The sequence below is a fragment of the Sander vitreus genome, chromosome 3 (assembly GCF_031162955.1).
Source record: "Sander vitreus isolate 19-12246 chromosome 3, sanVit1, whole genome shotgun sequence".
Classification (NCBI taxonomy): domain Eukaryota; kingdom Metazoa; phylum Chordata; class Actinopteri; order Perciformes; family Percidae; genus Sander; species Sander vitreus.
Genome location: NC_135857.1, coordinates 9,558,016 through 9,571,132, shown reverse-complemented (window position 1 = coordinate 9,571,132; position 13,117 = coordinate 9,558,016). Strand labels below are relative to the sequence as shown.

At 38.9% G+C, this 13,117-nt stretch overlaps 1 protein-coding gene across 1 annotated transcript in view; it reads left to right on the top strand.

The window, feature by feature from the left end:
* Positions 1-10,671, top strand: part of LOC144515244 (uncharacterized) — a 92,772-nt gene extending 82,101 nt beyond the window's left edge. The window contains exon 5 of the mRNA XM_078245913.1: positions 7,920-10,671. Coding sequence (XP_078102039.1) covers positions 7,920-8,159 — 240 coding nt within the window. The 3' untranslated portion in view covers positions 8,160-10,671. The remainder of the gene's footprint in view (positions 1-7,919) is intronic.
* The last annotated feature ends 2,446 nt before the right edge of the window (positions 10,672-13,117 follow it).

Here is a 13,117-nt window from a genome sequence, read left to right as displayed (position 1 = left end):
GTTTTTATTTCGGCTCCCATGTTAGCAGGTTAGAGCTTGCACACTGCCTGCATGACACGCACGTCTCAGGCGCGGTTTGAGCCGTGCCAAAAACATGTGCATGCTAGAAATAGGGCCGACGCCTATTTTTCACACGACACGCAAGCGTGTTGGAAGCGTTTCCAGGCAAAATAGAATTCGAAAAGATGTTAATATGTCATTTTGACACGAATACATTTAATAAATGACATTTTTATGTTTGAAAGTCTCTAGGTTTTGACATAAATGCAGATATAAACGTAATTTAAAAAGATAATAATAATTATCGATTTTCAAATATAGCACCTGTCAATACAGAACGAAATATTCTGTAGCCTATTTTGCCATCAATACTGCCGACGTTGTCTTTGCTGTAATCAAATCAGTATATATTTATGATTAACATGAAGTATCCTACTGCTTGAGTGCAGTACATTTCCACAACCCATATTTCGAACAAGGGTGATCCAAATCAAGTGACTTTGTTGAAGAACATGCTATTATTTCATTTTATACATGTGTACAGACAAGGCTAGCAGCAGCAGCTCTGCGTCACACACGTTTCTGGTGTGCAAAGACATAGAAAACGCCATGCAGCCGCCACGCAACAGAAACGCCACGCTCACACCACGCTCACGCCATGCAGGCAGTGTGCAGGAGCCTTAAGGGAGCTTTCACACCTACCTTGTTTGGCCTTCAGACTTTTCAATTTGATCCGAACCAAAATTACAGGTGTGAAACCTCCCCCGGACCACAGTCCGAAACGGCCGAAATTTGGTCCGACCAAAAGAGGAAGTCTCGGTCCGGATCAAACTGAACCATGGTCTGGTTCATTTATAGTGTGAACGCATTTTTGGATGGTTCAGACTTTCAGACCAAATACAGGAAGCTCTGGCAGGCTATCGTTGTGTGATAAGACCGGGAAAGCTCCTTTAAGGAACAGCTCAGTGCTTAGTGTGTACGTGAGAGAGTGTGTGACAGTGAATGCACTCAGAGCAGACAGCTGTTGGCTATCAGAGCAAAGAATAAATCAGCTTTTTACTTCTTAAGTGGTAGTAAATGTACAGTGTAGGTTTCCGTTTGTCTCTGAATAAATGATGCAGAAAGAAAGTTCCTGTGTCTTGCTTCTCAACATCACAACAAAACAAAAAGATACTTGAGAGGATGGGGGAAGCTCGTCTACAAACCAATCAGTTATAAGTATCAGGAGACACAGCTCACATATGTGATGACGGCCAGACCTAGTTGTGTCACGTATAGATCTTGAGTGCGCTTGCATAACTGCACTGTGAAACCAAAACTTACCGGATCAAATGCAAAAAACATGAACCTTGGTTCTGGCCTTGGTTCGGACTTTTAGGTGTGAAAGCCCTCTAAAGGATTTTTTGTCTTTCTTCCCATAATGACCTTTTAAAGTAAGTATATGTCTTCAGGCCATTATTCTCAATCATCCAAATCCTTGGCCCACTGCCCAGAGTTTGATGTTGAAGCTGTGGAAATGCTTAGAAACAGAAAAAAACATATTCAGCTTGACCTCTGCTGTAGATCACCCTAAAGTGAAATAGTCTGCAGTCATAAAAAGAGGTATTAACAAATATTATAGATCAAACTTCAGCAGTTGCCAATTGGCACACAGGCATACGGAGACATCCCATTTAAATGAAATACATGAATAAAATCAGTTTCAATAAAACATGTGTAAGAAGCCAAAACCAAAAAGGCAAATCTAAAAGTTACAGACTGTAATTTGGGGCCATTTAAGGACATGGTTGGAGAAATGTAAAGGCTCAACGTGTGGGATTTGAAAAGGTCTAGCTCTGATGCCCTCAGTTGTAGAATAAACAGATGGTTAAAAGTGATGCAGAAATGTTTTTGAATCTGACAGCAGTTGTTTGTTAGTTTTGTTTATCGTGGAAACTACTTGGGTTCTGCATGCTCTCACATAAATGTAAAGCTGAGTGTAGGAGTGCTGTCAGTGTAGCAGATCTGTTGCTTGCAGCAGTTATAGAAATGTGTAATTGTGGGCAGCTCAGACTGCACTGTGGTGCCTCTTGGAATGTATTTGACCTTTTCTACTGTACTTCTCTGATGCAAAGGAACCCACCTGATAATCCATTGCAGTGCCCTGCATTGTATATCCACTTAAGTTTGATACATACATAGCAGGTGCTCGTCCTTATTTAATAATAAAAGAGGCACTCACAATTTTAATATTTTAATATTTGGTGTAATGTAACAAATTAATTATCATAAAGTGAACAGATAACAAAACAAACTTTCTGTGGAAAGTCAGTTTGTATGTATGATCTATCCGTCTATTGTAGATATTGGTTGCTAACGACAATATTCATTTCTGTGCAGTAAACATTTTTTTTTAAATGTCTACCACTCTGGAATAAAGACAAAAAAAGCTTTGTGTAAGCTTGATGCACGATACATTTTTTAAAAATAGTTTGACATTTTGGGAAATATTATATAATACATGATATATTTGGCACATATGCCTGTAAACCCACATAATGTCATTTTCTAACTTTGTTTTGTGTACTAAAAAAGGACATATGTGTTAAAGGAGAACTCTGGCCGTTGTTTACCTGAATCTTGATCGCTAGATTTTTCCGAGTACTATCGATAGGAAAAAAAATGACCAAAATCGGTGCTAGCAAACTGGAGTTGCTGCAGCTATGGACAGAGCTCCCAGTTAGCTAAAATGCCAGTTGTGGGGGCATATTTTAAATAGTGCCTTTGTGCCTCTTAACAGACACAAAATGCAATTAAAATGCATGTGCTTCAAGTTGGCCTTATTAAAGTCTCCTGCGATTATATGAACACCGTTGGGGTAGGCCCGCTGCTGTTCGTTTTTGGTGTTCAGCAGGAGAGAGAGCGCCGTGTTTACATTGGCGTCGGGTGGAATATACACAGCCGTGATGATCACTACTGTTAGCTCTCTCGGTAGAAAAAAAGGCCGGCATCTTACAGACATGTACTCGAGGTCAGGGGAACAGTGTTTATCTTTAATTGTCCCGTTATTACACCAGTTTTCATGCACGTACATACAGAGCCCCCCTCCCCTGCTCTTACCGGAGTCCTCAGTCCTGAGAAGAGTGCAACCTGCTAGCTGCATGCTAGCATCGGCGGGCATACTTATACTCACACATACTTGGGAAATTCAATCATGAGACTGTAAATGTAAGGGGCACAGTTTGAAACACGTACTGTAGTAAATGTTGTGAAACGGAACTTGTTAATTTTAGGCAACACGAATTAGTTACTAAAACATCAGGGATTGGTTTAAAGTCACATAAAACTACTAAAATAAGGGTGTAAGGTGATGGCATGGACTAAGGTCCGTAAAACTGTTAGTTTAAAAATGTGACAGTTGGCTTTTGGTTTCACATGGGACACGAACCCCGGTCTCCTGGGTGAGAGTCCTGTGCTTGTTTGACCCATCCACCCCCCCAACCTGCTCATGCAGATTAGGCGTTTTTATACTCTGTCACCTCGTTTGCTCTCGCGATAATTACTACAGCCACTAGAGGTCACCGCCTAACAAGAGCCATAATTATGGGATGTAATGAGCTGCTTGCAGTCGACCTATATGGTCGTTTTCTGGGTGAGGACTTTCTGATCCCAACATGGAGTCAGGCTTTTATCTGAAGCAGTTTGCTTAAGTTTCAGGTCTGAATTCCAAATGTCCTGAGGCCAACCTATAAGTTGGAAAGGAAAAAAAAAACTGTGCCTCAGACTGTTGGTTTTAATTTTGCTTGAATTCGCCAAGGTCTTCTCAGCAAGCAAAGAAATTAATAACCTGACAAAGTAGAAAGTTCTCTTCAGCTGCTTGAGTGGTCCTTGATACTGACCTGAAGCAAATAAGCTTTCCAGACGCTTGTGTCTGCAGCATGTGTGTCAGGAGAGGTTTACTTGCATGTCTGCTGCTGTGAAAACACCAATTTACCTTCACACACCATCACCACTCACCCTTTGTCTTCCTGAGAGCCACTGTGCTTATCTAACCATTCATCCCTCACGATGTCATTTTAAATTAGAGCCTTTTCTTTGGGTAATTGTTTTATTCTTTGCATCTCTCAAAGTACATGTTGTTTAATATCCCTGTTACAACACACACAAACAATTAAGAGCACATCGTTTGAAAGAAGATACAATTTTAGTTGAGACAAAATAGTTACAACACACAAGTTGGGCTTTTATAAGATGAACTTTGGTGTGTTTATGGCCTGCTTAATAAAATTCCTTGTTTTCGTCTGCATGTTTTACCCAATAAGTATATATTTGTGCTATGGCAGCTTTATTGTGTAAAGTAAATGTTCACGTTTTTATATTTTGTTTAACACACGCAAGAAAATGTAGACAGATTTAAGTCTGTTTGTGGTTTTGTTGCCCAGCCGAAACCCTTGCAGAGTTGGGATCATCGTTTTCGTAGATGTAGAGATGCTTGAGGAGTTTTCGTAAGTTCCATTTTCACTGTCATCCATGTTTTCTTTTTGCATGTCTGCTGTTATTTCATAATCATGTTTGAATCATAATGCTTTTCCTTTGAAAACACTAAACATATTCAATGAATTCCTTCAAAAGTAATGCTGAGTTTAGAGCTGCTTAGGGCCCTTGGGCCACTAGGAGACACAAGAACAATGGAAAATTCAACTAATTTCAATTTTATATATATCTCAGGACACTTTACAGATAGAGTAGGTCTAGACCACACTCTATAATTTACAGAGAGCCAACAATTAAAATAATATTTATCATTATTATTATCATTTCTCATCTTGCCCTTTATCACTAATGTGCATAAAATGTCCAAAAGAAGGAAACTGCTAAAAAACATATTGAATGCAGCAGGTTCATTTATCTTGCAGTGATTTTTAATTTAGGGGAGATGGGAGATTTAATTCTGATCAGGTTTGGCCCTAAACATTCTTTGGGAGACCCTGCAAATATCTTGAAATAACCCGAATGCCCTAATGTTGTTCAAAAGCCAGATTCTTCATGTTTTCAACCAGCCAAGCACTGAAATCAACACATAAAACAGTTTAGGGCACTATATTTCTTTTCATGTTTGTGCAGATCAAGATCAGTGACCTTTAACTGCCACAAATGCCCTTTTGTTTCTGCCCTGCATTTTGTTTGGGTTGTGCTACAGGATAATATCCTTTCTGTTGGAATGAGCAGGGAGCATTCTGGATAACAGTGTCAATACACATTGAATAGCAAAATACAACTAACTTGACTCTTCACCCACCCAAGGCACATATTGGTGCATACTTTTTAATTCAGTAAAGGGATTCTCAGTAATTATTCATTCATTAAGCCAAATTTAACCAGTACATGTCACCCGCAAGTGGGTTGCACGATTGCCTTTTCTTTCAGTGGATTCAAATAATGTAGCAATTTGAGTGTGATGTGCACTTACAAAGCACAACACAGTTTTAGCATTCCTCATCCAGTGCCAGTACCTTGATTAAAAATTTGCTCTGCTAGCACTGAATGATGCAAAACAAATACAACCTTGGTACTTTTCTACAGACTTGTTGACTCTAACACAGAACTCCAAGTCACAGCTGGGTGACAAGAGTTCAAGTTTATACAAGGCCATCAGCATGCTGCCTGACACTGACACAGTGTACACAGCTCCATGAACGATCTTACAGCCATTATAAACCTTCACGAAGCAATAGAAGCATTGCTTTTGAATTCTGAAAGATAAACAGTCAGATAATAGGGCTCAACAGTGTGGATCTGGAAGTAAACATCCCATAGATTTTCTCCATAAGGATTTTGATTATTAGCCATAACGTCTAAACCATCCAAGGTAACGGAAGTTTCTGCTTCTGTAATAGCTATAAGTCCGGATGAAATCAACCTTGTTTTAAGAAAAACATGTTTTATCCACTCTAGAAACAATCCAAACAGTTGTGTGTTTGATGGTCTAATAATTTCAGCTGGACTTGTAGGCTGTTATATTGATGGCTAGTTTAATTTATAATAAAACATCATAATGTATTAAATACATGGGTGCACTGAGCTACACATATATACAAAATACATGGTTGGATAATAACCATGATGTTTAACGTTTAATCTTTGCACTCTTAGTGTCTGATATAAAGCAGTTACAGCACAGCGCCATCTCATGTCAGGTCTGTTCACTATCTGTGCTTTAACGTCACAAGAGTTGACAGAAATTCATGCTGCCTTCTTTTTTCAGTAGAGATATATTATAGCTAAAAAACTAAAACTGAAATGATTCATTTTTTATTTTACTAGCTTTTTGACCCAGATGACATCATCAGAGTCATTTTGGATTGGGCTTGAGTTTTACAATTATAAGAAAGCATATGTTACAAACTTGGGGTTTGATAGATGTGGGCATTTGCCAATCAGAGAGTGTCAAATAAAAAGATGTCATTGAGTTGCATTATGGGAATTGTAGGAGCCGGTGCTTTTGGAGCTTGATCCATATTAAGGCCCTGACACACAAACCCGACTGCAGACTTTGTCTGCAGTGTATAGTAGGGTCCCCCCCGCTGATGCAAGACAGAGCCATCTGCCCTTAATCAATGCGATGGAGCGCTGCACCGTGGCCCGTGCGCGTACGTGCGCGTACGTGTGCACTGTTGTACCGGCGCATAGAGGTCCTCTAAAAGATCCAGATCTGCCAATGCTGATAAGTGATCAACTGATGACTTATCCTTCTCCTGTTAAACTGATTATATGCTGCCCAGTCCACACTGACTCGAAAACTTGCGTACACGAGTTCAGACCACACGTGAGATTTTATCGCAGCCTACGCTCACATTCAAATTGATAACTGCCTTGCTTTGCATAGGAATTGGCGTATGCCCGTCCTACGCCTGTTTTAGGTCGTACGCACATTTCATAAATGAGGGCCAATGCCTCTGCTGCATCGATTTTGATCATTCCTTTTTAAATCTGTCTTCTGTGAGGCCAATAAATGCTAAATTGCTGGAGTGCCTTTTTAAAAAAGACACTGTTTTACTCCAAGTATTAACATTGGCATCATTTGAGACATGAAAGCTTAACCAAACTGAATGCAATCATTTACATTTGTTCAGTTAAACAAATACAGGCAACTGATAAATGTTTTGTATGTTCATTATTTGACGTTAGTTGTAACATCCAGATTCAAATCCAGATGATTTAATGCTTTATAACTGACACAAGCATTGAACCAAACACCTCCACTGTTTTCTGTATGCAACCCCTCTCCCCACTGCAGAGCCACATTACTAAAACTCCAGCTGGCCTAAACCAGTCTACACCATCTGTATCTGCACCTTTCTGATTCATGGAAATGGGGCCCTCAGTGAGCAAGAGTTAGTGGCCAGTAATGCACATCAGACATATTTAATACCACATCTGGTCCTGTAATGAATGGACTGCTCCCACAATTTTCCTTTACTATAAACATAAAAGTAGAAATGTGTGACTATAAATCCCAATTTTCTTTTTACAATTTGACAAGTTAATACAGATGTTTGCACATGAACAATATTATTTTAAGAACTCAAAGCACTATAAAAACAAACATGAATACAGATATTAGATATTAGTCAATCCAACCCTTTTTGCGGCGCAGAAACATGCGCATAAATATGTATTATAATGATGGTTTGTATACTGTTAATCAGTAGGAAAATACTACTGAAATGTGACATTGCCAAATAGTGTTTTGAATATCTGTTAATTAAACTGCTTAGTGAACCTGTGTGTATAAAATACTCACTGCTCTGCTGTGCACTGTAAAGTACTGATGTGATGACGCTCCATTTCGGCTTCAGCCAACCTTCCTCTGACTGAGAAAACCCTGTGACCCTGCAGTATTGTCTTCTTTTTCTCCTTCTTCTGTCTTCTCCTCGCAGGACTCTGGGAGGCTTCCAGAAGAGCTGTTGAACCCAGCCGAATACATGAGCTACCAGCGCGTCTGCAACATGGAACACTTCCCCGAGTCTCAGCCCGCTCCAGCCTACCCTCCCGTTACTTTCCTGCCCCAGCACGCCTACACGCAGCAACCGCCCAACGAGCCCACATACTCCAACACCAGCTTCCCGGCCCCTGACCCTCGAGCCCCGTTCACATTCCCCAAGGAGCAATCCGTGTGACATGCCGCATTACTCTCAGCTCTGCAAGAGGCAACATGATAGTGCGGCAAACGCTTCACGGAAAACAAAGCTCTGCTGAACGGATGTGCATCCATTCCCACTCTGCTTCTGTTTGCTCTAAAAGCTTAAACCACATGTGGGCTTTCCCCTTGCCATTATGAAAATAATATGTGGCCCTCAATCCCCTGTGTATTGTGCACTGCTTGCTCCACTGAGGCTGTATGTGGGACCCTTGCTCACCTTTTGATGTTAGCGTAGCCAACACCACCCTCCCCCAGCACCCTTCACCCCCTCACCAGTGCCCACCCATCCTGTTTGTTTTTGATTGATTTTTTTTGCCAGTCGTCTAAACCGTGTACCGAGTATGTCATTGAAGAAGATGTTATTTTGTTCTTCTTCGTTTATTTGTATCATTTTTTTTTTAACATTTCCCACAGTGGTAGTGACCTTTTATAGCGACGTGCTTCTTTTGTTTGTTTTCTGTTCGTCTGTCAATCAAATGCTTGCTTCTTTGAAAGTCATATACTGTTCTGTGCGTGTGATTGGCTGTGTTCTGTTGGGAAAAAAAAAAGAAAAAAAATGTTTTTGCCATTTGGTTTGTAAAGCTAATTATCAATCTATAATGACATGGACTACCCCTTTAATTACCGTTAGTGACAGGGTTGTTATGTGAAGATGTGAATTGGCAGTCTCTCAACTGAATCCTTCATTACTTTCCATAATAGCTTTGCTGTTATGGAGTTTGACTGGATATTTCGGACTATTAGAGGCAAATGTTATCCTCGTTAGCTACCAAGAAATACAAAGGGCTTGAGTTCCAACAGTATCTGATATTCCTCCATGTACAATTATCCATCCATCCAGATTATTATTATTATTATTGTTATTATTATTATTATTATTATTATTATTATTATTATTATTATTATTATTATCTTATTAACAGTAGTTGCCAAAGACATATAGTTTCATTCCGTTTGTGTCCATTTGCTACTACCTTGTTTAATGGGAAGTAAACATAGTTGATTGGCAATATGCTACACTTTCCCAGTTTACATCATGGCTTGCCATATGGGTATTTTCCATAACTGTATGTGAAAACTTAAGTTCCTCATGGAGGTTGGTTTGAGATCCATTGCATTGTGGGTCCTGTGTGTTTTTGCGGAGTTCTAAAACCAACAGGAGTCGTTCTTTATGCAGGTGCACTAGGTGAAGACAATCACATATACTTGGGTTGTCCTGGAGGGGAAAAAACAGTTCAAATAGTTCTACTCATACCTAAAAGGGACATATTTTTCATAGGACAGCCCACACGTTTAACATATTTAAATATCTATTATTTTTTTTATATGATTTGTACTAATATAGCCTAAATAGTTTCAAATCAGTAAGAAACACTGAAGAGAAAAAAGCTTGCTACTGTATTTTTTTATAGAATGCTTAGTTATATATGTGATAGCACTCCGCTTATTTCCAGAATCCATTTTACACTGTGACTGTTCATTTCAAACCATACATAAGCTAATGTGCTTGACGAGCCAATTTTCAGGATACTGCCTCCTACACACAAGTCCTCTAGACACAGCAAATGTGCGTCAATTGAAAGTACACATTTTTTGACATGTCAGATTAATGTATGTTTGGAGAAAATAAATAAAGATAAGAAAATACTTGTGTTAGTGCTCAATGTGAAAATACAAATCCTCGAGGCGTGGAAGGTAATTTAGTGTTTACTCTTAATGGTGGTTAATACGATAGAGTAAAACGTGTGAGACTTTTGTCCCGTGCTCACCTTGTTGTCTTGCAATGGCTCGATACGTGTGCTAGCGTTTAGTTTAAGCAGTGGTCTGTGGTTCAAACCGCTGACAGAGTTTGATATTGCTGTAATTGCTGTGTGAAAAAACACTGAGACACTACTTTGTCTTTTTGTGACACATTTACTATTCATGAGATCCTTCCTTTTTCATTATTATTATTATTATTATTATTAATAATAATAATAATAATATTATCATCATTATTATAATTATTATTATTATTATTGTTGTTATCATTCTTATTATGTGTAAGTGCTGCTACTTGCTGCAAAGCATGCTGAAAATGGCATTTACATGTATTCATGTTTCACTGTCAAATACTTATGTTTTCAGACACATTTCATTATTATTTTGAATGTCCTAAAGATGTTTGTTTTCACCCTTGTTGTTTTGTGTTTTGTAAGACTGTCACGTTTATTTTTTTTTTTTATTTTTTTTTAAACATATACATATATATAGACCTACAGCACATTTCTTTTGACATTTATTGTATATTTGTTAAAGGATAATGCCTGAATAATTATGAGCTCTTTTTGTTGCTGAAATAATGAAAAGACGTGAAACAATGTAACCTGTTTGTTTTTTATTATTATTATTTTGAGTTCTGTTGGATGTAAATATTAACAATGTATCTGATGTGTGAGAAAAAAAGAACAAAAAGTCATGCAGTTTAACATTAAACTTCACAAACTACCCATGGTATAGTGCTTGTAATTCTATTGTCAACACATGTATGCATGTCTCATACTTTGTTTAAAGCTGCATTAAAGCTGCGGGACGTAGAATTTGAAGTAGAGTGAGACCTCTTCCTCTCCCCTCTCTGTCCAGCGCCTCTCATCAGCAGTAGTGGAGGAAGTATTCTGATCCTTTACTTACTGTAAGTAAAAGTAGTAATACCACACTGTAAAAATGCTCTTTTACAAGTAAAAAGTCCTGCATTGAAAATGTTACTTAAGTAAAAGTATGTAAGTATCAGTCTTGTATAAAGTACTTGAAAGCAATACCAGAAAATGACTTTGGTAGAAATTAAAGTCTCCCTTTAGAATATTAAGTATCTGATATTTACTGTACTAAGTTTAAGTACCAAAAGTCATTTTCTGATATCATATTTACTTAAGTATTAGAAGTAAAAATAAATGTAAAAAAAAACTTTACTTTAACTTTATGGCCAACGGTGTCGTCGGGGTTGTTCATCGTCTGTTACCATGGCAGCAGAGCCTGCACCAGGTGCTTCCATGACACTATCAGTCATTATGCTTCCTCCTCTTCTTCTTTAGTTTTGGCCTTTTTTTTTTTTTTTTTTGCCGCTTGGCAACAAACAGTCATTAAGTCACCAACTGGAATGGAATGGAGCGTGCCTCTCCGCTTTTGCACCAAATGCATGCTTTTGGGTCTCTGTAAATTATAGAGTGTGGTCTAGACCTGCTCTATCTGAAAAGTGTCCTGAGATAACTTCTGTTGTGATATGACACTATAAATAAAATTGAATTGAATTGTTGCTAGGTATGCCTTTGCTAAAGCAGTGGTTACATCTCACCATTCTCCTTCTAGCACTTGATTGGACAGCTTGTGAGGTTTTTCACTTCTGAGTGAGAGACCAGCGTTGGTTGTTACACTTTTTTACTCTTGTGTGAATTGCTCAACATAAAAACATCTTTCAATAGTCATAATATTCCTACATTAAATGAAAGCTTAAGGTCTTGCCTTGAAATTGGTATCCCTTTTATTTTAACAACTTATTGTAACAAGAAGTAATTAACCATCAAAGACACTCTGACACTTTGTGACAACCAACACCCATCACAGGGTAATACAACTTACAAAATATCTCCTCACCTTAATGCTTTTTGTGTGTTCCACAAAATGATCAGTGCCAAATGAGCCGGATGACAGGACAACTGTTTAATATCAGCAACAAAAAAATTGTTACAGTGCCTTTCAGTGTAGCTGTAATAATATTCTGTATATAATATACTCATGTGATTGATCATTGCAGCTGCCCATGCAGGTTCAGTGAAAGTCCCTTCTAGGAGATCTTCTAATGCAGCTTCTGTGTCTATGTGTGCCTGATGAGCAGATGTGTGAGCAGTGTGTGTGTGTGTGTGTGTGTGTGTGTGTGTGTGTGTGTGTGTGTGTGTGTATATGCTACTCCCTCATCTGTTTCATCCACAGGGAAGTTGGTCTGTACACAGCATGGAAAGAAATGACTAAATAAATCAGTATAACATGAGGCAGAGAGGTCTCATCTTATCACATTTTTGTGCAACACTTGCACAAAAATAAAGCATGCATGTGTTTTCAGGGAGAGTGCTTCAGATTGAGATAACTTCTCTAGTCCCCAAGGGGCAATTCAGTTTTACAACCAACCCATCCATTAAGAGTTAAAGTTAGAAAGTGCATTAGTATACAATGTATATAATGTTAAAAAAAATAAAAATAAAACAAACAATACATAAGTGCTGCAGCAGTTATACATCACCCTGTATACAACACCTCTTTATATAATAATTGTGTTGTTATCATCATTGGAAAGAGAGAGAAATAGTAAAATAAGTAGCTGGTTGTTGAGCTGCACAGCTTTCTCCTTCAGCTTGTGGAACACATCCTGGCACTGTCTCCCTCTAGATTAGGTAAAGTGCTGAATCTAGGGTCTTCTGCAGTGCATTCTGGCAGGTGGTTGTATTCCCCAGCGTATCTGTCTGACAGGTTGCTGAAGATAGCATTCTCCATGACACTCACCATGGGGGAGTCTTCTTTATCGGGTGCCATGCTCTGCTCGATCAGCTCGATGGTGTTTTTTGCCTCCAACAGCGCCTTCAAGGCAGCTAACCCTAACCTTAACCCTTAACATAACCATTGCCACGCTGCCTGGGAGGAGACGTTGGGGGCAAAAAACACCAAAGACCGCTCGATCATGTGCTTTAGGAGCACAATGAGAGACACAGTTGGGCTTTTTTCATCACCCAGCCCGGTTGTGGCTGTCTTCAGAGGTTTAAGAAGTTTGACAATGTCCTCAGCATCTCGGATCTCTGAGTTATCCACTGTGTCGATTTCACAGGCATTTTGTACGGCTAGTTGCTGTTCCAGCGTGATGCGACGTCCATGATTAGCGTGTGCTTGTTTATGCCTAGTTGAGTAGTG